Raw genomic sequence first — 25641 nt, 5'->3', positions numbered from 1 at the left:
TTTATTAAATACAGAGGCGGGCGATGGCCCGAAAATTTTCCTACCAATGCAAACTCAAAAGGCATGGCAAGAGATAATAATTCCTCATCCGAAACAATTAAAGCAGGAAAATCACGATGAGAAGAAACTTTGAGCTGTGGAAAACCAGACGAATCACCAGATAAAGCATCACGAAACGATTTTGGCTTCGCCTTGTCATCTAAAAGCCCAGGATTCCCAAACCAATTTGCAGCCATATGGAAGAAAATTGCCGGAAATCAAAGATTAAGGGAAGAAAAAATACCAAACACCAGAAACCACACACATAGCTGAACAACCCTATATATAGCGCCTCGTCTGTGAAGGAGGAACGACAGCAAAAGGGAGGCTGATCGGCTACTCCGGGAGCGGCTTCTCTATTCAAATCCTAGAGAGCAAAGAGTCGGGAGGTCGTTTGTCCGTCTGGTTCCGAATGGAAGATTGCACACGGGATGGAGGGTTCGACTAGGGCAAATCGAATCAGAGGAGAGGGGGATCCTGCTTCGCTGGAGAGAGGGAAAAAAGGGAACTTTTATTACATCCAGTGAATGTACGCTCCTCTACGTTCGGTTTTAGACCAAAACAGCGTAATACCGAGTACCGCGTATTGCGCTGTTTTGGTCTAAAACCGAACGCAGAGGAGCGTACGTTCACTGGATAAAATAAAAGTTTTAGGCCGAGTTTAAATTAGTGTTTGTTACAACATGAGGTATATTTTATGCCCATTAAAATTATATATATTATTATATATATGATGAAAAATTAAATAAACAGCAAGTTTTATAGATTTAAATATTTTTTAACAATTAAATTTTATTAAAATTTTGAAAAATTGTTTAATATAATCTATTTATATAAAGTAATTAAGTTTATGTTGATATATATATATATATTAGTTTATATTGATATTATTATTCTCAAACATATAGTTATTTACTTATTTAGGCTTCTTTAAAACTCCAATTTTTTTGTTCTTTATTGCACGATATTTTTGAAAATATTATATTTCTAGTAGTGCTGTATTTTCTATAATACATATAAGTTTAAAATAAATTTATATTTATTAAAATACTAGATGTACTGCTCACAAACTCAGTTCGGTTCTGCAACGCGGCTGCTCAACGCCTCGCCGCTCGCAACCCGCGTGACAAACCCTAATTTTAACCTCCCGAACTCGCCGGCAACCTCTTCGCCATTAAATCCCTGCATACCTAATTTGCCTTATTAATCCCACTTCCTCTCATTCATATTTCCTTCCGCTCCTTCCCAATCAAAAACCCATGGACTCCGCCGATCTAAAACGCATCTTCCAAATGTTCGATCGCAATGGCGATGGCTCCATCACGAAAAAAGAACTAAGCGACTCCCTCAGCAACCTCGGCATCGGCATCCCCGACTCCGAGCTCCAATCCATGATCGACAAGATCGACGCCAATGGAGACGGCTGCATCGACATTGACGAGTTCGGCGCGCTTTATCAGAGCATTATGGACGAGCGCGGCGACGACCAAGATGAAGAGGAAGATATGCGAGAAGCATTCAATGTCTTCGACCAGAATGGCGATGGCTTCATTACCGTCGAGGAGCTGCGATCTGTGCTCGCGTCGCTTGGGTTAAAGCAGGGGAGAACGGTGGAGGATTGCCGACGAATGATACGGAAGGTTGATTTGGATGGAGATGGGATGGTTAATTTTAAAGAATTTAAGCAGATGATGAGAGGTAGAGGGTTCGCAGCCTTGACGTGATCGGTTTGGTTTGTTGATTCAGTCATTACCCTTTGGTTTCCCATTTAAGTTTATTGCGTTTGAAGAAGATGACGGAGACAAATCTTGTGAAAGAATTCCTCACATTCTCTTAGAGAAATAATTTTTTTTATCATTTGATGTTCATTAGAACTAATGCAGTTCATATGAACATTATCTGTGACTAAAAAAGAACTTCTCATAGAGAAAAGGAGAGAATTTTATGAGGAATTTCATCCACAATTAGAGATGGAGAGATTATTACATGCATTACTGCTTGTTTATTATTGTGTAACTTTTTTATACACAATAATACACTATCTAAGACTTAACGGGGAAAAAACAATTGTCTAAGACATCTGAGCTTAAAGGTGCTCAAGAAGTAATGGAGGTCTGCATGTTCATATTATACAGACCTGCATGATCTTCAAGATAATATATAATAATTAAAAGGAAAGATTTTTTTAATTATGTTGATTGAAATCTTGTAAAATTTGAAAGAGTTGTCTTGTGGAATTTTAAGAGCTATATAAATATATATTGTTGATTGAAAATTTTCAAAATTTAAAGAGTTTCTTATGGGATTTAAGAACTAGATCTGGATAAGATTTGTTCTCTTGTGTTTTTTTGTGGAACAAAATATCATTCATAAATTGAGATCGGAAATTTGGAAAAAAAAAATTAGAAGATTCCAAAACATAGCAATTTATTGTTGCATGTAATATAAAACAATACCCAAAAAGTTATGAGATTCTATGCAAATCTTGTTGAGCCAGTTGAACTGGGCAAACCATACTGGTCAGGCCTTGATCAAAAACGCGTCGGTTCTTATTATTGCCTCCTACGGACTTGCATGCTGGAACTTGCTGAAGGCAGTGGGTAGCCTCTTGATCCCAACCAATCCGTCAATCGTGGGGATGGTTGTAATGCTCCAACTTCTCTTGCCTTGTGCCTGGGGGGAATCTACCCTCACTTTTTTTGAGATGCTCTGGTGCATGGGGTGTAGTGAGGCAAGCCGACTCATGAGCCGACTTCGGCTCGCTCGATAAAATGTCGTGAGCCAAGCTCGATGAGCTAATGAGTCAAATTTGAGCTAGCCCCAACTCGACTCGTTAGCTCTCGAGCTAGATCGTTTAAAATGTATTAGAATTCAATATTTTAAATATAAAGTTATTAAAAATGTTTAAAAATTATATCCCACTTTTTATATTTAGTTATTCTTTATTATTATTATTATTCATAATTTGTTTTTTTTAATCATTTTATTATAAGAATTACTTAAAGCATAATCATTTTTTTTCTTTCATAAAAAATGAGTTGGCTTGTGAGTCGGCTCGAATGGGTAGAGAAAAGCTGGAGCTTGAACTTGATTAACTAATCAAGCTCAAATTATGGGTGACTGAAATACGATTCAACTCGTTTACAACCCTGTCTAGTGTACTGTACTGCAATTCTTCAGCAATAATTTGGAGCGTGTGATTGAATCATGAGCCGTTTATGACATTGGATTGCTCTCGAGAAGAATATTTCAAAACAAAAATAGCATTGTATTGTCATGATTTTTCATGAACTTAAATAAGATTCGGTCCCTACATCTTATTGAAATTATTTGTGGTTCTCATAGGCATATGATTGATGAACCATCAATATTAATGGTTTGTTCTCACCAAGATGAATAAAACGGCCACATCCAATTATCACAAATTTTTGTTCTCCAAGTTTCATTGTTGACAATTTGATTTCTGGATTTTTTTTTTTAATATGATAATTCTATTGCACTTATGACATCAAGATCTTCGATATGGTGTCTTTCATTCATCAATCGGAGGTTTCAACATCAAAACCAACTATCATACAACCAATAAACTATAAAGCCCAATCGTAGATCAATTGCTTGGTCTGTCATGACTTGGATGGCTTGATTAGATTGATCTAACGGTAATATATTCTAGTCACTTTTGGATCAATAAAGGGTGTGATGTTGGGTATCCATTATTGATCAGAATAAAGAATACTTCATACTAATTATGTATAATTACCATATTAACCCATTAAAATCTATAAATATGTCTTGGTTCTCTCATTTTCATATTTTAAATTGGGAGCACTCAAGAATTGTAGAGGACTGTAGAGTTCTAATTGTTTCTAGTGCTACAAGGTTACCATGCTAATATTTTTGGATCCTTCAAAACTTCTACTTGCCAAAATCATTAAACATTTGTAGCAAATGTTTGTAGCCAACCTATATTTGTTGACTGAAATTATACTCTTAATGTTAAGCATCACCTATCATCATTGACTAATGTTTGTTGATTAATGTACACTAACTGATGTCCTACACCATTGCCCTATATCCACTTTGATCATCAATCGATGATTGCTAATCAATGTTTACCAACATTGAAACTTAATTGTAGATGTCATCATTCATGGTAGCCAACATTCATTGATGTCCAACTCTTAATTTATGATGTTCTTCAATGTTTAACATTTGCGTGTAATTGATTTTTTATTATTGACCATTGACATTCAACTTTCACTTAATAAGTTGTTCGATCCTTCATCCTCTTATCCTTCCTTTTATAAGGAGAAGGATATAGCAAGTTTTTCCATGTGTTTAATGTCAACTAACAACAAATGATCAACACTTATTGACTATCCATGTTTTATGTTTGCTTCCTAGATTTCCTTGTCTCCTATTCTATAAGAAGAACAATTAAGTCACCCACCTCTTAATATTCAACATTCATTAACTGTTGATATTCACCAACAACAAACATCTAATGTCCTCTAATTGTCGTAGTTTGACATTCGCTTGCTAATCCGCCTAGTCCCCCTTTATACATGATGAATTATTGAGTTGACCACTTCCTAACTCCCACTATGACCCTTCACTAATATCAAACTTTCTCCGACCAAGATCATCTAATGTCTATATTAGATCAACATTTATTGACATCCAACTCCTAATATTTACCAGCATTTAATTCACGATTCTTTCAATCTTCCTTACAAAAAATAGGATATTTTCCGACTAATGTCATCCAACATTATAGTAAAATGACTTTTTATGACGTCCAACTCCCAATATATCTCATGAAAGGCAGTTACACATAGCTTGAAAGTTAGAGAGAGAAGCTCCCATAATTTGAATTGTTTTTTTCAAAATTTTCCTTCATCTCGGCGGGTTTTCTGCTAGGCATGGAGGATCGGCCGCAGGCCACCTTTGATCGCCGGAATTCGTTGCCTGACTCTATTAGTACTTCTGGTTTAGTAGTTCCATTAAAGCCTGTGATTTCTCCAAAGTTCATTCGGTCTGATGTTTCTCTGGTTATCAAAGAACCAATTGATGTCAAAATCAATCTTCACCACCGGTTGTTGGTAAAGGCAAGCAGATTGTGGAAGAGTTCAAGGAGAATACTCCTCATGATGTTCCCAGAATTACTAATGTTGAATCATCTTCATCTGACATGAAGTTATTCGTTAATAGGTTTGTCAATGCTAAACCTATTTCCATTTCTGAAGGTGCTCCGTCTGCTCAAGGGAAAAGTGTTGGTCCATCAACTATTTCTGATATTGCTTCAGAGAATGGGCAAGGTCCTGTTTCAATAGAGGGAACTCAATTTGGTGTTAAAGATATGATTGAGCAACGTCTTGAAAATCCTTGCTTGAACCATCCCTATATCAAGATTAACATGCTGAATAATGAATCCTTCCTGTCGGATGATGGCTTTGCAGTTAAGGTTTTTTAACCTAATGTTAATGCCAATTCGATGAAGCTTCAATTCTCTATTGTTGTCAAAGTATTTTGTAGATTTATCCCTATTCAGGTGATAGCAGATGAGTTGAGACGTCAATGGTCGCAATTTGGGAAGTTCCATTTGACTGTTCTTGGCTCGGGTTGGCTATTATGTTCTTTTTTTACTATTGAGTCAAAAGAGAACATTTTATCCAGTGGCCCTTGGTTTGTGAATGGCCATATTGTTGGACTTGATAAGTGGAATCCTAGTTTCAATCTAGATTCTCTTAAGGGACTGTCCTCTCCGATCTGGATATGGATGCCCAACCTTCCACTTTATTGCTGGGATGAAATCAATGTTTCGAGAATAACTTCTATGATTGGTAAACCCCTTTTTTATATATGGTGGCATATTTTAATGGGGAAGAAGGGAGTTTGCTAGAGTTTGCGTCTGAGTCAAGCTTGACAAACAACTTCCATTAGGTATTTGGGTGGATGGGGTGAATGGAAGATTTTTCCAAAAGGTGGAGTATGCAAAAATTTCATCCTTTTTCTTCAATTGTGCAAGGATTGGACACTTGATTGATGCTTGCAGTGTGAATGTGAAGGGAGAAGATATTATGAGTATGGGAAAGGCACCTGAACAAGCTAAAGATAATGGTAGAGCTGGAGCTAATGGTATTAGGGAGGATTCTACTTATGGGCCTTGGTTATTGGTTAATAACATAAAAATATAAGAAGAAAGGTGGGGTTACTTCAAGAAAGAATTTGTACCAAAGACTGGAGGTGTATTTAAGCCCAGGTTAATGAACCTATGCTTGCTGGGATGGATAAAACTATTAATAATGTGGATATGGAAATGCCTTTGAATGGGAAAGAGGTTCAAGATGCATCTAATTAGTTCTGTAAGAACATCAATCCTATAACTGAAGTTATTTTAAATGCTCATGTAAATGAATCTCTGTCTTCTGGATTCGATAAAGCTGAAATTACTGGGGATACAATTTTTCCTTCTACTGGGATAGATATTGTTGAAGGCGTTGTTCTGTTATGTAAGAAAAGAACGGAGGAACTAAAGAATGCTGATGGGGATTTTACTCAAGAAGTTCCTATATTGCTTGATATTCAACTTTGCTCTTCTCCTAAATCAAAATTTTTTGAAGAAAATCATTTTGAAATGTTGAATTCAATATTTGGGGAGGAGGTTAATTTATACGTGGCTGATGGGTCTATTAGAATTGATGTGCAAGAAGGTGAATTGGTGGATTATGTAGATCATATTTATCATGCAAAGAAGGATGGTTTGGCTATTTTCAGCAAAGATGATTCTTTGGATTCCAAAGGTGATGGCTTTGTTTTCTTGGGTAATGTTGTGGCTGGTGGGCACAAACCTAAGCTTCTTAAGGAACTTAGGTCTCTTGGGCCTTTGAATTCATCCTCTAGGAAAAGCAAGGTGAATTTCTATTTATGGTAGCAGAGACTTGTATTGTAGAAGGAAGTTGTGGGATTATTTGGAGTAGCACTCAAGGTCTGAGGTACCTTTTGTGGTTGGGGGAGATATTAACTACATTCTTTCTCAAGATGATAAGAAAGAAAGTAAGAAGTTCTCTTTTTCCCAAGGGCCTTTGGAGATGAAAGCTTTTATGAACAAAAGTGATCTACATGATATTGGGATTCTTGGACCAAAGTATACCTGGTGCTATAATAAGAATGGTAGTGCTCGCATTCATGAAAAACTTGATAGGTGTTTGTTGAATTCCAAAGCGTTGGAATTAGTCCATCATGCTTCAGTATGGCACTTGGCTAGGGTTGTTTCTGACCATTGTCCCATTGTATTGAAAATTTTCAATCAAACCGATTGTAATAGTAGATTTCAGAGATTTGAAGATGTATGGTTGTCTTATCCAGTTGCAGCTTCGGTGGATAGTAAATCATGGAATAAACCAGTTAGGGGTGATGTTATGAAAATTTTAAAAAACAAATTTTCCAGGGTTCTGAAAGCTTTATACTTTTGAAGCAAATAAAAGCATCATGATTTAGTAGAACTAAAAGATAAACTTAAGAGAGAAATTTAAGATCTTTAGTTAGAAGAATCGGTGGGTCAGAATTTTTCACAGGATAAACTTCTTCTACTCATGTCTAAAAGAAATGAATTCAATTACACTCTTGGTCGATTGAGTACCTTCTGGAGGCAAAGGGCAAAGGTAAAATGGTTAGGTGAAGGTGATACAAATTTGAGTTTTTTTCATGCTTTTGCTAATGTACGTGAGAATGGTAACCATGTTAAGCAAGTGTAGGATGATATGGGTTTGCTGGTGGAGGATCCTGAAGCTTTTAGGGAAATCTTTTTTAATTTTTTTAGCAACAAGTGGAGACTTAGAGATTACTGTGTGTATGGCTGGCCACCTAATCCGAATTCATTAAGTCAAGGAGATTGTGATATCCTTAATGCATATTTTTTGTTAGAAGAAGTGGAGGCTATGGTTAAAGATCTTGGCAAAAATATTTCTCTTGGTGTTGATGGCATCTCTTACTCATTCATCAAAGCTTATTGGAAGACGATTGGTTCAGATGTTTGGAATGCTATTCGTCTATTCTTATCTTCGGGTAAGATGTGCTCTAAATGGAAGGAGACTATGATGGTTCTTATTCCTAAAATTATCATTCCTCTAGCTCCTAATTTTCCTCATATTAGCCTTTGCCTTTCCATGTTAAGATAGTTGTTATTTGCATGCTTTACATTTTTGCAACTTGTATAGTTTTGATGATTCCAACTTGTATAGTTTTGATGAACTCCAGCCAATTCACCCCCCTGTTGGTAGCCTTGGGACATTAACTTAGGTTTAACAACCTATTTACTAGACTCAACATTCTATTTATAAAGTTGTTGCCAAAGTTCTTTTAAATAGATTATTGAAGGTGATTCATTATTTGGTTTCGAATGTTCAAGTGGCTTTTATTAAAGGTTTGCACAATAACTATTTTATAAATTTATATTTTCTAAATCTAAAAAAGGGTTTGGTTGTAATTAAGGCAGACATGGAGCAAGCATATGATAACATGGCTTGGGATACTCTTAGACAAGTTTTGGATTATTTTGGATTACCAAAGAATTTTTCAAACCTCTTAATGGAATTTGTGGTTGACCCTGTGTTTTCAGATCAAATTAATGGAGTTAGTTCTAAGTGGATTGAGGCTAAAGGCAGTTTTAGACAAGGATGTCCACTATTTCTTTATTTATTCATCTTATGCTCTCAACTTCTTACTAATGCTTTTTTATTCAAGGAAAGGAAATTGGGTTTAAATGTTGTTCCTTCGGCTCCTAAAATTTATCATTTACTATTTGTTGATGATATCCTTATGTTATCGGAAGCCAAAATTGGGCATTTGAGGAAAATCAACAAAATTATTTCAGATTACTGTCGTTGGACGGGTCAGCAAGTGAACATTCACAAATAGTATATTCTATTTGGCAAGTCTGTGGAAAGGAATAGGAGAAGAGCTATTTCTAAAATTATGGGATTTAATGAAGTTAAAGAGATGCATTACTTGGGCATCAAGATCGCTTTGAGAAGACAGATTGCATTAAACTTTTTTAATCTTTTGGAGAAGTCTGTTTCTAAATTAGAGGTATGGGGTAACAAGTTTATCTCACTTTCTAGGAGATTAGTGCTTGTTAAATCGGTGATTCTCTCCATTCCTTTATTTTATTTATCCCTTTCTCTAGTTCGTTTGAGCATTTTGAGAAATTTTGACAAGATGTGTAGGGAGTTCTTATGGAACACAAAAGATGGAGGTCATGGTTTACATTTTGTTGCTTGGGAGGAAATTTGTAAACCGGTGTATGTTGGAGGCCGTGGAATTCATTCAGTTGTTTCTACTGTGGGACCTTTGAGAGCAAAATTTGTTTGGAATTTTCTTAACAATCGAGATTCTATTCTTAATAAATCATTATATGTGAAGTATGGTAGAGATGTTTGGTGTGATGTGCTTAGGTCTAATTCTTCTTCTACTTGAAATATATTACTAAGTGGAGAAAATGCTCTTAGACCAATCGTGAGGTGGAGGATTGATTCTGGTTCTTCTATTAATATTTTAAGTGATATTTGGGTACTAGATAAAAGGTTTGATAGATGGCCTACATTCATTGCTATGGAGGGTACATATTTTCCTCCTTTGGTGAATTTTAATTCTAATGGATCTTGGAATCGGGTGGAGCTGTCTAAATTCTTTGGAAAAGCTCTGATTGAAGTCATTATTCATATCAGGATTTACTCAAAGCTTTTAGATGATGAGCTGGAACTAGTAAATAACTTCTCTGGTAAATCAATTTCTACTTTGGCCTACTTTCGGATGCGGAAGACTCTATTTCGATACAGAGTTGGAAATGGTTGAAGAATTTAAGACTACACCCTCGTATTGATTGCTTCTGGTGACATCTCTTGAAGAATGCAATTCCTACTACAAACTTCTTAATGTACAGGAGATTGCTGAATAACAATATGTGTCCGAGAGGGTGTGAGATGGTAGAAGATGCTGAACATGTTATTATCAAATGCTCTAAGTTAATTAAAGCTATTGCCTTGGTTAATCAATGGGGCATTCTTATTCTAGTTTTTTTATCATTACATGATTGCTTGAATAATCTAAGAAGGTTAATGAAAGTGAATCCTTTTAATGCTAATTTATATTGTTCTTTTGTTTTTTATTCATGGAAGAGTAGAAAAAAACTTATACATGATGGACATGAGCTCGGGTTGGGATTCATTGTTTCTAATTAATGCTATTAGCTTTGCATCAATCTCCTCAAAATTAAATCTATTTTTGGATCACTGGGGTGCTAACCAGCCTACACAGTTGATTTCATCTTTTTGGCATCCCCCTCCACCCGGATGGATTAAAGTCAACATTGATGCAACATTGTTTCATTCCAATTTAGCTGGAATTGGTGGTATTTTCAGAGATTATAGAGGAAGATTTCTGTTGGCTTTTGGGTTCATATGTCTACACTGGGATAGTGGTTATTTAGAGTTGTTGGCTTTTTATTCATTGAGGAAGATTATCAAGGAATGGATGCTGGATGCTAAAGATATCATTATAGAAGGATATAACTTGAACATCATAAAATTATTTACAAAACTCGGTTGTCAAAGATGGTTATGCAGCTCACAAATTCAGATGGGAGGACTTCTCTTTTCTTAAGGATTTTGGTGATTTTTTATTCCATTTTGTAAATAGAGAATGTAATAATTTAGCCGACTTTTTTGTTAACTTTGCTTTGAAAGGTGATTTTTTGTGGGAAGATTTGGATTGTAATAAGGTTCCTCCAACTTTTTTTTCTTTTTAAAGGAGAAATGTGATAGGCTTTCTATCACTTAGTAGTTTGTATTAGTTTCTTTATTTTAATGCAATTTGCAGTTTTTCAAAAAAACAAATAAAGTAAAAAAAAAAAAAAAACTCCAAATATGTCTAAATGTCTAACTTTAGATGTTCACAATTACCTTTTTTAACATCATTGGCTAACTCTCATCATCTTTATCAACACCGCCACTCCTATTGCTTCAATTGTGTTTTTTTATTTTTTGGATTATATTCTTAGCTTTTATAGCTATGTGTAAGGTGAAATCCTTAATTTTAAACTCAAATTAGTAGTAGAAAATCTATTTTCATTGGGCAAAGCTTCATGATTTCTCACTTCAAGGATTTTTTATGTAAAAAATCTCAATCACTAGATCTATTAAACTTCATCTCTATTAATTTATATATGCGTGGAATCTTCATAAAAGATAAGATATAACTCTCAATTCCTATCATCATGAATTTTCTAATATGCAATAATTTTTTATTGTTTGATAGACATTCCCACCTCAACTATCAATAATTGTGACATCTGATAATAGTACACAGTTGAACCGCAACAACCTGTTGACCTCATTTTTGTATGAGGTCACCAGGATCCTAAAATCAATCAAGATTCAAATCAATCTAAATTTTTTATCAATTCAAATTCAAATTAATTTATATCTTGATCTATTCAGACTTCAATCAAATCTAGACTTTAAACCTACCCAAACTTTTAACTTTTCCTGATTCAAACTCCAATTCAAACCTTGATCCTGACCCCAGATTATTCTACCCTCTAGACTAATCTAGATCTTATGTTTTATCCTGACCCTAGAGCTAACTAGACCTTAGGATTTATTTAGACCTTAGACCCATAAAGATCCTAGATCAATCTAGGCCTTAGATCAATCCTGATTCAATTCAATCTATATTAGAAATCTATTGAGATTTCAAACCCATTCAATCAAATCAATCAAAAGTTTTAGTCATCTAATCTTCAACCAATGGCCTGTAATAATCCTATAAATCTCCACACTAAATTATATATCTAGTGTTCAATCAACTTCTATCTCCTATAGTCTTATATTGCAATCACATACTCTAGTACATGTCCTCTTATAGTTCACTCATACCCTTACCTCAATCAAGATCCAAGACCACTTCACTAAGAACCCTAATCTACTATCTTGTGTAGTGTACTAAGCCTTGGATTTCAATCAAAGTTTAAATCAATCTCCAATCAATCACTCAGTCTACAATCAAATTTAAATGTTTCAATCAGTCTTCAATCACTGCCCTGCACTCAATCAATCAATGATCTTGAAAATCTTAATCATATATCAACAACCCTTCTATTACATCTTTTGACTTTTCCAAACTCATCATGGGTCAATTCATCCCTAACCTGACTCAGTCAACCCATAAAAGAAAAGTCAAACTTTACTATATAAGGTCTCATTTATTCATGCAAGGAGGACCTATCATTCAAACTCTTCTAATCACCTCCCTTATTGATCTAGATTGGATTGGACCTATTGACCCAGTTAGAGTTGACATTGTCAACAAAGTCCAAGTATAGTCAAACTCCCTTCCTTTAGTCAAATCACTTTCAATAAGTAATCAAGTCCTTTCAAGCTCAAACCTCTCATACTATAGCAAATTTACACCCAAACATCACCTGCACTCTGTCTTATCAACTTTGACCAAAGTTGACTGGTCAAACTAATCAACTCAAGGCTCAAAACCTTTACTTGGTCAAACTTCCCTCTACTATTTGATTTCCCCCATATTAGCTCATGCATATCAACCTAAATGACCCTACACCACACCTAGACTCCACCTAAGCAAACTCAACCTTTGTTGACTGGTCAAACAGTCAACAAGGGCTCAAATGAGCTTATATGGTCAATGTGACCAACACAACTCCCCTAGCCCAATCTAGGCCGGTCTAGTTAATTGAATCAATTCCAGAAGCCTCTGTGAACTCAACCCAACTCAGCCTAAGTCCTGGCGTGCTCCCTAGCTCAACCCATTAGCTCAAATGAGCTCACTTGCTCAACCCGATCCATTCGACCCACCTAGCCTAAACTAGACCCGTCCAACCCATGGAAATCATTCTAGAACCTTCTTTGGAGTTAGCCTGACCCAGTCCAATGCCTGACACCCCTCTAATTCAGCCCAGCCAGCTCGGATGGTCCCTCCCATGTGAAGACAACCCTCTTGCCACCCCAACTAGTACAATCCTTTCCCCTGCTCCTAACAACCTGATCCAGGTGTCCAACATCCTCCCTGTAGCATCCCAGCCATCCAAGTGACCTCCCATAGCTGGAATAGGGAAAGAGGGGTGGATTTACTCATAAAGCTCTAATTCTCATTCTAATCATTCTCTAGAGCCCAAAACTTTTCATTTTCGACTCCTCTGAGCTACCTCCACTTTTTCTTAGTGTTTCCCTACTGATTAGAGCTCGCCAACAATGAGATCGAAGGTAGGCCGAGACAACATCCATGCAAGCTTCTTTAACTCCCTGTGGAAGCCTCCTCCAAGCTTGAGGTCTTCAGTGAAATTAAGCAAGGACAATCTACAAGTTCAGAGAATCCTAAATCAATTAATTTCATCAATCCTAACTCAGTAAATCCTAAACCTTAGATATTTATCTAGGTTTCTAAATAACTCACTAAATCTTGCATCAAGAGCTTAAAAAATTAATCCCCACTCTTTCTCAGACCCTAATATATCTCTGTTTAAAATTTCAACATGTTTCATTTGGTAGTTTCTTAGAATGAAATAGAAAATGTGTTTAGGGTTTGCGAGAGGTTGAACGAGGAAGATGAGTTCGTAGCCGTTAGATCCATTCATCATAGATTAACGACTACGATTAAGCCTGATCTGTAACTCGTTTCAATTTCTTGAAACTGTGGTTAGCCAGATCCTTATGCAGCCAGATTTACACCGTTGATCCAAACTGCAGGGCTTTATATAGCCATTCTATCTACATAATCAAAGATCTACCATGAGATATAATCTTAGACGTTAGATTAGAACCGTGATTGATCCAACGGATGCAAACTCTACCGCGCTGGATTAGTGGCGGGTCCCGCTTGACCGCCACTGTCCACACGGCCAAACCCGCTTCCAAAGCGTGTTCAGGTCAGCGCCGCCGTTTGACTGGGTATTTAAAACATTTAAATTAATTCAGAAAAATTATCAGAACTTCGAAAATTCATAGGAGTTTTAGTTGCTATCCATTTTTGGAGTTCGTGGGCTTATTTTGTTCATATGTTTAAGTACTATATTTTAAAAATAATTAAAAATTATTTTGAGTAATATTTGATTAATAATTTAAATAATACATAAAACTATATTTTTATTTTAAAATTATATATATTTTTTATTTTGATCTAAATTTTGGTAGAGTTATAATAGGGCTTATGTTTGATCTTCCCTAATTTTTCTAAGCCCATTCGATGCACATATTTTTGATATTTGTCTTTACAAAAGTCTTGGTCAGAATTTGACCTAAATTTTTATAAATCAAAATATAATTCAAATTAAATCCAATCATTGCATGCTAGGGTTCTATGGAATCAGTGAGAGTTCTCTTTCACTGAAAATAAGTTTAGATCTTGATCATGTATAATTTAGTTAAAATTTACTTTCAATGCGATGTTAATCTAGCTTAATAATTAGCAAAACTATACATGATCATGCTATGAAATTAGTTTGACTTTGATTAGGATATATTTACATATATCCCTAAATAACTTCAATTCAATTTGATGCATCTATTTCTTTATAATTAATTGTTTAAGTTTATAAGTCATCAGGTGACTTATAACTATAATGATTTATTATAAAATTATTCCATAGAATATTAAGGCACTTTTATTTCTTTGTTCATGATTGCTATGTTGTGATATGCTTGTAATTAGTGTCCAAGGGTTATAGAATATTGATTGCTACCCTACAACCTATTGACACAAAGGAACAATAATTAAGGATTGATTTCAGTCAACTTAGTCAAACCTGGGATGAACTATACACCATCCCTTTTTGGATGAAACTCAAACTTAGAAAACTAGTGTCATGTACCCAATAATCTAATTAACCTTGATTTGACATTAATCAATCTTATAACAACTATTAGATTTAGGCGATCCTTCATTAACGATCTTCTTTTTTTTTTTTTTAATAAATCTAAATAATTCAAATAAAATTCCTAAAAAAACCCTAAAATCAATCTTAATCAAAATTCAAATAAAATTAAATAAAATTAGTGGATAATATCTTGAATTAAAATAAAAATTTTAAATATTAATCCATTAATAATTCATTTAATAATCTATTTTCTTTTAATAAATAATTAAATAATTTTACAATAACAACAACAACATCAAGCCTTTATCCCACTACATGGGGTCGGCTACATGAATCCTTTTTTAAATAACATTAATAAATCCAAAAAGTGTTTAAAATTCATTTTAATTCAAACAAAATTTAGAGATTAATAATTCAATTTAAATAAAATTTTTTAGCATCTTTCTAATTTAATTTCATTATTAAATCATACTTTTCTTAATTAAATTCATTAAAATTTAACAAATGATTAAAAATTATAAATATTACAATAAAATTCAAATTAAATTTTTAATTCATTTAAACTAAATTAATTTGATAATTTTATTGATTAAAATTTATTTTAATCAATCAAATTTGATTATTAACTTTATTTAAATGGATTAAGGCCTTTATGCCTAAAGCTTGATTCCTTTTGGAGGGCTTTAGGCATTTTGATTTAAAGGGCCTTTAATACACTTAAATAACAAAAAGATCTCCTATGTATTGTGCATGATTCCTTTCAGGAGGGCACTAATACATTTGGATTTGGAGATCTTCAAACATATATAATAATACACCGACCTTATGTAACATACATGACTCCTTATGGAAGGTATGTTACATTACATTTATAAGGTCCCTTTATCTCTCTCTTCAATAAAATTTTGGGGACTCTTAAATATATACCTATCTTCCTTATAATACGGATGTTCATTTTGAAAGTCCTAGGACTTATAAATTGATAATTTTCTGCATTTAGGGAGTCATCAATCTATAAGTTCTTTTAAACTAAATCAAATAACTTTAACATCTAAAAATAAAATAATTTAAAATTCAAATACACACTACTAAAACTTCAATTAAATTCCCATTTAGACTTTAATGATAAAACCTAATAATACATATAATTCAAACATAAAATCCTATAGGACTTGTCCAAGTCACATGACCTTCTTCATACACTTAGATGCTTGCTAGGACAACCAACTTTAGCCTAGGCTAGGCTAGTGGTTTGCTGTGGTTTGTTTGCGGGTGTCTTGTCTAGAGGTCACCTATGTGTGTTTGCTTACTTTTTTGTAAATCATAGCATGCATATTTACTTTTCTGTCAGTGCACCAAAGAGCGGAGTGAATAAGTAAGAACCGTGTATTTTACTTTCTTATCTTTACTTTTTTGCATTTATAATTGTTCACAACGCATTCGTCACATTCATAATTATATAACTGCTTTTACTTTCCAGCTTTTATCTTCCTGCAAAGTAGAATGTTCTTAGGATATGATGTACTTATAAAGAGAAATGTAAAGTTTATTTTTTTAGATTTATTATATATAGATTAAGTCTTTAAAGTGTCTTAGTCTATAAAATGATTAAAAATAACTGCTTATACATATACAAATTGGGCTCCAAAAAGTAATATCCTCCCTCAGGAGGATCTTCCTTTTTGGAATTCCATAGAAGACTTGGAGCCTGAAGACCATAACCAGTTATATTTAATTCTACTCTCGTATAGGTTTAGAACCCAGGTTTGTTGTTGGTGGGGCCTGACCACCTTTACTTTACTGCAGACCCTGTGATATAACCTGTAAATTTTATATTAATAAAATATACTCTTTCATATATGTAACTGTTCATGCATCATTAACATTCGTGTAGATTTTCTATTTTTGTAAGCATATCTTATTGCATCTGATTCAAATGTTTTTAACCATTCCCTGATTCCTAAGATAAAGCTATCTTAAATCTTGCATTCATCGGCAATTGTTGTGATTAGGATTGTTAGCTGGCAGCCCACTCTAGGCAGGTGGTAAGTCCATAATGTATACACCTTCTCTTTGCACATTCATTCCTCTAACTAAATCTAAACTTCCTAATTCCATGCTTAAAGTCCATAATTTAAAGCCTAATAATGAAAATTTAAATTAGCTCAAATATCTAGTTAAATTTGTATATGATTTTGAAATTAATTAGTCTTCATTTAAATCAAGAGTATTCTCTTAGGAGATATAATTAACTATAGGGGCTTGCCCCTATAGGAAGTCTAGATCCAAGAATAATCTAAAACCTGTCTTAGTTTTCTTTCTAAGGTAGGAGAAAAATTGTGAACGTAGATTAGGATTATCCATATTTTAAATTCAATTTCATAATCAAAAGATAGAAGGATATTCTATTTGCTTCACAGTGAATTGAATATCATCTATATTTGATTATGGAAATGAATATATGATTCATTAATCTAATTGGGAAGATAGGATAATATGCTTGTCATCCTTCAGGATGATTTATATATTCCCTATGCTGCACACGATTAGAAGAATAAATTATAGTCTTCTTTCTTTAAAATTGATAGAAGGACATCAGTCTACCCTTTGGGGTGGTATAATGTCTAATTATGCAGATTTAATTGAAAGAAAATATTAAAATAAAAATAAATAAAATTGAGTGAGAACTAAAAGCTTTTTAAAAATAAAATAAAATATTTCTCATATATTTTTCTAGTGACTCCGCTGGGGACAGACTTCTCTCTCCATGTTAAATGAAGAGTAAATTCTTTTAAAATTGTATATAAGTTTAATTAAATATTTTGGGCTATTAAATTTTCATGTAAATTTTGATCTGTCTAGTTTTCTACTGCTTGCTTTGATGATTTATTTAGTCTTATGGCTTGGGTCTTACGATTAATTTATATTCAATTTTATCATTACGATTTGATTTCTTATCTTATGTTTTTTTTATTTATATATTTTTATATTCCTCTATTCTAGTTAATCAATCCTTGTTTGCCATTTGCTTGTTTAGTTTAGAATTCATTTTATCATCCCTGATAGTCATGGTTTCCTCAGCTTTTCCTAAAAAGCTGAGCAGATGGGCCAACTGTCAGCACCGGCGTAAATCCTAGATCCTGCCGAAGTGCTATACGTTTCTCATCTGACATTTTGAGTGTCACTTGTATGTTTAGTCATTTAGAGTTCATTTCAAGTCTATTTAAAATTCTATAAAAATTTTTGAATATCTTTTGTGTTACGATGCCCTCCGAATTTTGCCTCTAAATTTTGTTGTCCTGTATATGTTTTATGTTTGGTATTGATTTGATTAATTGTCTTTACATTTAAATTGTACAAATTATAGAATTCCGTAAATTGAGTCAACCAAGCCTGTTTGTCATTCGTATTACATTTGCATGTTTACTTTGAGTCTATTGTTTGCATTATCATGCTCACACGAGTGAGCATAACCCAGGGTTACTTGGCTTCATCCTAAAAGCTAAGCGGATGTCTAACCGGAACACTGATTTGGTCCTAGGTCTGGTAGGGGCTATGCTAGTTTGTCTTTTGACATTTGCATGTCATCCGTGTGTCATTTATATGTATTATAATGTTCTATTTTTATTCGTATTCAGTTTTTGAGTGAATGCTCTGAAATCAGGCTTTAGATTATAGATTCTTAATCTATCTCCCCTCTTAAAATTCTTCCATTTGTGTTTACTTGTATACTCGAATTCGTAAGGACATGGGTCCTTATTTAAATACTTTCAATCTAATTCTGATTCTTTTCAATCCTCAAATCAATCATTATTCTAAATCTATACTCTGTAATTGTGTTTCCTTTAGTATGGGTCCTTAACTAGATCATTTCATCTCTCAAATCTTCAATCAATCAAATCTCTATCTTAAACTCCAATTATATTTAAATCAGTGCAACTTTCAATATTCAGATTCAGTGTATTCAGTTCAGAAAGATCAGTTATTGATTTAGATTTCATTAAATCATAGAAAATGTCTGGAAAGCTAGTCTTCAACATCAACGTTACTACTGCCCTATCTAGTGTGGGCAATCAAATTAGATTTGGGTTCAAATATGAGAATCTCCAAGTCACCTTTGGTGCACCACAACCTGGAGTGGGGGAGCCTCCTACCGAATCCATCATATAAACTCCTATCTAAGTTAACATCCAAGGTGGGTCTATAACTGCCCATGCAGTTGATAAAGCCTCAATGTTCACCTGTTTGACTTATCCACAGTCAACTGCTCTGGCTAAGGGAAAGTCCCAAATTGTCGTTGAAACTCATGCAATTATAAACTTCAAGATGGGGTTGTCTTCTGGAATATAGGAGATGATTAAATCTCAATATCGCAACATAATTCACCATATAAGGCGAAGAGAACAGAGATGTCAAAGGAAGATGCTTTAATTGTTGTTGCAATTGAAGAAGTAAAGAAGATGATCCCCGAAAGTCCTCAAGCATATGTTAATTCTTCATAATTGGTTGATAGTAGATTTCACCCACTGTCTGCTGCTGTTAAGGAAAAGGACGTATTGCATATATCAAATTCTCCTCCTACTCCTTTTCATGGAGATCCTGTCCTTCCTCCATTATTAGAAAGAAAAAAAAGTTAAAATCTTTATTCAATGGTCTGATTCAGGACTGTGCCATTGATTATGGGCAGTCGAAGACAGAATTTCTCAGAAGTGTCAAGGATGTGATCTCCACTGAAATGCATCCTTATTCAAGTGGAAGGCGACGAGAATCTCCTCCTACAAAGAGAAGAAGTCAATTTCAAGAACTAGGTCCAAGCCGACCAGTAGCTGTTGTAGATCATCGTGGAAGACCAAAGAAATTCTCACACCATGATCATTATCAGAGTTTAAATCAACAGTAAAATTAACAACCTCCTGTCAAATCTCTAGGGTATGGAGCATTAGCCCATCGAGGGTATAATCCCATATCTCCTATATCTTCAAATCAATCTAGAAATCATCTAACGAGAACTTCTAATCATACTTCAAATCGGTACCCCTTGAGGGTTGATTGACACTATTCATCGATTAACAAATCATCCTCTAGTTTTTATAAAAGGAGACTGAAATTTGCAAATCAGTCAAACTCATTATCTAACAGGGAGAGGATTCAGCAGCCCATAATGGTTCCAACCCCAACTACATTGATGAATCAGAGGAATAATGTAGCGGAAGAAACATCAAGGAAATTGAAATCTGTAATAGAAATATCTTCTTCTAGAGAATACACTCCAGCAGATCGACATCATATGGAAGAAAAAATAATAGAAGAAATGGTGGATCATCTGAAATAAAGTATCCGACAGATTGACGAAGAAGAAGATGTAGAGAATGAAGAAACATATAAAGAGATGTCTGATAGTGTTAACATGATCGATGCTCAATCATCTCTGTAAAGAGAAAGAACCTGAGTTTATATTTTATTAGAAAGTATATGATTTACTTTTCTTAAAGACAATGTATTATCTATCTTAAATTTCAAATGAAGGAAGTTATGCTTGACTACATTAAATGTTCAGATGAAAGCTTGTTTATAAATGAGTTGTGAAGAAAACTATGTTCCCTCCCTCCCCCCTCTCGCTTGAGGGTCGACATCGATTTTAAATCTAAACCTATATCCAAAGCAAATTTAGCTTAGAAATAAAATCTTGTCAAAGTTTCTGCACTTTTGTATCTTATAAGTATCATTAGCATAATCATAAATCTATTCTAGAATTTTCTTTATCAAGTTATCATTTCTATCAAGGAAAATTGGGTTCGCTTTGTAGATCATTCTTCTTCTTATCAGAGAATGAGTTCTCTTCTCTCGTGTTTGGAAGATAATCCTACAAGTGAGATTCATCTTAGTATTTTAAAAGGAAGCCCCTTTACTTAAAAAAAAAAGGAATATGTATACATATATAGAAAAGACGTGCAATGCATGCGAAGATGAAAAAGATGCATATAAACGTGCCAAGTAAAAGATGCGCAAAGTGCGCCAAATAAAAAAAAAGATGCACCAAAGTATGTCAAGCAATGAAAAGATGCTCAAAGTATACATCGAAAAATAAAATAAGTAAAGGGCTTCCTTTTCAAAATCCTAAATCTCAGAGAATCTGTTTCCTCCAGATATTTTTCTTACTACTTAATTTTTGAAAATCTCGATACCAGATTCATCTCTATGCATTGATATCTTATTAGATATAAAAGATCAAGCAAGAAAATAAAAATATAAATTTTCTTTTCCTTAATTTAATCTTTTGAAGTAGATTTTAATTTAAAAATATTAGGTAAGTCCCAATTTGACTTCTAAGGAAGTAAATCTAGGTATGTAATCATTGAACGACGACTCCATCATAGTTTGACATTACATTCATTCCTCTATAAACAGTGAAATGAGATGTCACAGAAAACTTCCTAGCATCTCACCAAGCTTAAGATGATTGCCTAATAAATGATGAACTATCAGATGAACGAATCAAGAAACTCAAATAGAATGAGAAGTTCATCTGGGAATTCTGTTTTGATGGCATTACTTCAAGTTAGTCTACAACATCAGATGATATTTTCCAAGTGCTAAATAATTACCTAATAAATGAAGAACTACCAGATGTATAACTCCTGAAACTCAAATCAAATGAGAAGTTCATCTAAGAATTCTATTTTTTTATGGTGATACTTTCAGTTGATAAGAAGAATCAGATGATGTCTTCCCAAGATAAACCACAATTGGTATAATATTTTTCACATCTGGTCTGGGTGCGATGTATTACTCATACCATATGTCAAGGCTATGTACCAACAACGAAACTGAGTACGAGGCTATGATAATTGGTTTAGATTTAATAATTCTAAATTAGATCGAATATATTAAAATCTTTGGAGATTTGTGGCTTATGATTAATCAGTTAGATAGAACTTACAAAGCGTTGAAAGATATCTTGATTCCTTATCAACAGTACACCATTCATCTATTAAAACAAATTTCAAATGCGACGTTATCCAGAATTCCCCGATTTTGGATGTATAAACAGAAAATCCCCAGCTGAAATTATTTTAGCAGTAGATGACGAAGTGGTGGATTAGAGAAAACCCTTAATAGAATACTTGCGAGAAAACAAGCTCCCTTAAGAGAAATCATATCCATATCATATCAAAAGATGATTATTATCTTATACTATAATTAATTCCCTTCTATATAGAAGATCATTTGATCAGATGTGGTTCAAGTATCTGAATAAAGAAGAAGCACAGAAGGCTGTAGAAGAAGTATATGCTGGATTGTGTGTCACACTAATCAGGGCCAAGGATGAATGCTTCCTTTAAGAAAAGTCAAAGCTCATCAACTTCTAAAACCTTTTCAAAGACAATGTTGTGCACCGATTCGGTGGTCCTTTCTAGATTATCCTGAATAATGGTCCTTCATTTAGAAGATATAAAATATATAATTTCACTATATATCACAACATCAATTGGAGATACTCGACCGTCTATTACCCTCAGGCAAGTGGATTGATAGAGGCCTTCAATGAATCTTGGTACAGTGTTCATAGCACGAGAAGTTGGTTGATGCTTTATGGGTATACAAAATCACATATAGAAGTACAACTTAATATATGCTATTTGCTTTAGTCATTGGTGCAGAAGCTATTATCCGTTTGAAAATAGAGCTACTTTCACTCAGAGTTGAAGTAAACTACAATCTTATCTTAGAATATAATTTTAAATTCAAGTTAGAAGATCTCGAGGGTTTGAAAGAGAAGTATCCACAGGCTCATTCAAACCTCGAGTTATATAAAGATAAAAAGATTCAAGCTTACGACAAACAACAGAGTAAGCAAACTGACCCCCACTGGAGTTCAAATATTCTAGTTTCTAAATCCACTCATTCAAGAATCGATCTCTCGTCTGGGTGTTCGCTTTGTTTGGAAATCGATCTTCCAGTCAAAGTTTAAATTTCACCTTTCTGATAATCGATCTGTCGGTCAGGTTCTAAATCCACTCATTCGAGAATCGATCTCTCGTCTAAGTATCTGCTTTGTCTGGAAATCGATCTTTCAATCAAAGTTTAAATTTCACGTTTCCGATAATCGATCTATCGATCAGGTCCTAAATCCACTCATTTGAGAATCGATCTCTCGTCTGGGTATTCGCTTTGTCTGGAAATTGATCTTCAAGTCAAAAATTAAATTTCACCTTTCTGATAATCGATCTATCGGTTAGATTCTAAATTTATTCTTTCGGGAATCGATATCCTGTTTGAATACCCACCTTCATTTGGGAATGGATCTCCCATTTAAGGTTTAAATTACCCCTATATGAGAATCAATCTCTCAGTTAGGTCCAGTTTCCACTTGATGAAAATTGATCTTTCAATCAAGTCTACAGCTCTTAAATTTTGTTGATTCATATCGGTCAACGCCAACATGTGTGATTTATCCTTCAAATTCATCAAACTTGTTGGGGGTCCATTTGTTGACCTCATTTTTGTTTGAGGTCACTACGATCCTAAAATAATTCCAAGATTCAAATCAATCTAATTTTTTTATTAATTCAAATTCAAATTAATTTATACCTCAATCTATCCAGACTTCAATCAAATCTAGACTTCAAACCAACCCAGACTTTAAACTTTTCTAGATTCAAACTCTAATTCAAACCTTGATCCTGACTCCATGTTATTCTACCCTCCAGACTAATCTAAATCTTAGGATTTATCCTGACCCAAGTCTATCTAGGATTTATTTAGACCTTAGACCCATCTAGATCCTAGATAATCTAGGTCTTAGATCAATCAGGATTCAATTCAATCTATATCTCAAATCTATTGATATTTCAAACTCATTCAATCAAATCAATTAAAAGTTTCAATCATCTAATCTTCAATCAATGGCCTGCATTCATCCATTAATAATCATATAAATATCCACACTTAATTATATATCCAATGTTCAATCAACTTCTATCTCTTATAGTTTTGTAATGCAGTCACATACTCCAGTACATGGCCTCTTATAGTTCACTCATACCCTTACCTCAATCAAGATACAAGTCCACTTCACTAAGAACCCCAATCTACTATCTTGTGTAGTGTACTAAGCCTTGGATTTCAATAAAAGTTTAAATCAATCTCCAATCCATCACTCAGTCTACAATCAAATTCAAATGTTTCAATCAGTCTTCAATCACTGCCCTGCACTCAATCAATCAATGATCTTGAAAATCTCAATCATATATCAACAACCCTTCTATTACATCTTTTAACTTTTCCAAACTCATCAAGGGTCAATTTATCTACGAGTTGACTTAGTCAACCCATAAAAGAAAAATCAAACTTTACTATACAAGGTCTCATTCATTCATACAAGGGAGGTCCTATCATTCAAAATCTTCTAATCACCTCCCTTATTGATATAGATTGGATTGGACCTATTGACCCAGTTAGAGTTGACATGGTCAACAAAGTCCAAGTCTAGTCAAACTCCCTTCCTTTAGTCAAATCACTTTCAAAAAGTAATCAAGTCCTTTCAAGCTCAAACCTCTCATACTCTAGCAAATTTACACCCAAACATCACCTGCACTCCGTCCTATCAACTTTGATTAAAGTTGACTGGTCAAACCAATCAACTCAAGGCTCAAAACCTTTGCTTGGTCAAACTTCCCTCTACCATTTGATTTCCCCCATGCTAGCTCATGCATATCAACCTAAATGATGCTACACCACACCTAGACTCCACCTAAGCAAACTTGGCCTTTATTGACTGGTCAAATAGTCAATAAGGGCTTAAATGAGCTTATATGGTCAATGCGACCAACCTAACTCTCCCAACCCAATCTAGGCTGGTCCAGTCAAGTGAATCAACTCCAAAAGTCTCTGTGGACTCAACCCAACTCAGCTCAAGTCCTGGTGTGCTCCCTAGCTCAACCCATTAGCTAAAATGAGCTCACTTGCTTAACCCGATCCATCCAACCCACCCAGCCTTAACCAAACCCATTCAACCCATGGAAATTATTCCAGAACCTTCTTTGGAATTAGCCCGACCCAGCCCAATGCTTGTCATGCCTCCAATTAAGCCCAGCCAGCTCGGATGGTCCCTCCCAAGTGTATACAAGCCTCTAGCCACCCCAACCAGTACAGTCCTTTCCCCTGCTCCTAACAACCTGATCCAGGTGTCCAGCATCCCAGCATCTTCCCTGAGGTATCCCAGCTGTCTAAGTAACCTCCCATAGCTGGAATAGGGCCAGAGGGGCGGATTGACTCATAGAGCTCTAGTTCCCATTCTATTCATTCTCTAGAGCCCAAAACTTTTTATTTTTGACTCCTCTGAGCTACCTCCACTTTCCCTTAGTTTTTCCTTGCTGATTAGAGCTCGCCAGCAGTGAGATTGAAGGCAGGCTGAGACAACATCCATGCAAGCTTCTCCAACTCCCTATGGAAGCCTCCTCCAAGCTTGAGGTCTTCAGTGAAATTAGGCAAGGACAATCTACAAGTTCAGAGATTCCTAAATCAATTAATTTCATCAGTCCTAACTCGGTAAATATTAAACCCTAGGTATTTATCTAGGTTTCTAAATAACTCACTAAATCTTGCATTAAGGGCTGAGAAAATTAATCCCAACTCTTTCTCAGACCCTAATATATCTCTGTTTAAAATTTCAACATATTTCGTTTGGTAGTTTTTGAGAA

General features: G+C 34.4%; 1 protein-coding gene across 1 annotated transcript; it reads left to right on the top strand.

Moving 5' to 3' along the window:
* The first annotated feature begins 1133 nt into the window (after positions 1-1133).
* LOC110116404 (calmodulin-like protein 3) lies at positions 1134-2208 on the top strand. Its single transcript, XM_020849946.2, has one exon. It carries the CDS (start codon positions 1299-1301, stop codon positions 1761-1763), a length of 465 nt encoding a protein of 154 aa, XP_020705605.1. The 5' UTR covers positions 1134-1298; the 3' UTR covers positions 1764-2208.
* Positions 2209-25641: the final 23433 nt, after the last annotated feature.

This window comes from Dendrobium catenatum, unplaced genomic scaffold (genome assembly GCF_001605985.2).
Source record: "Dendrobium catenatum unplaced genomic scaffold, ASM160598v2 fragScaff_scaffold_1243, whole genome shotgun sequence".
Taxonomy (NCBI): Eukaryota; Viridiplantae; Streptophyta; class Magnoliopsida; order Asparagales; family Orchidaceae; genus Dendrobium; species Dendrobium catenatum.
The sequence above is the reverse complement of the archived record's forward strand: the minus strand, read 5'-3'. Positions and strand labels throughout refer to the sequence as shown.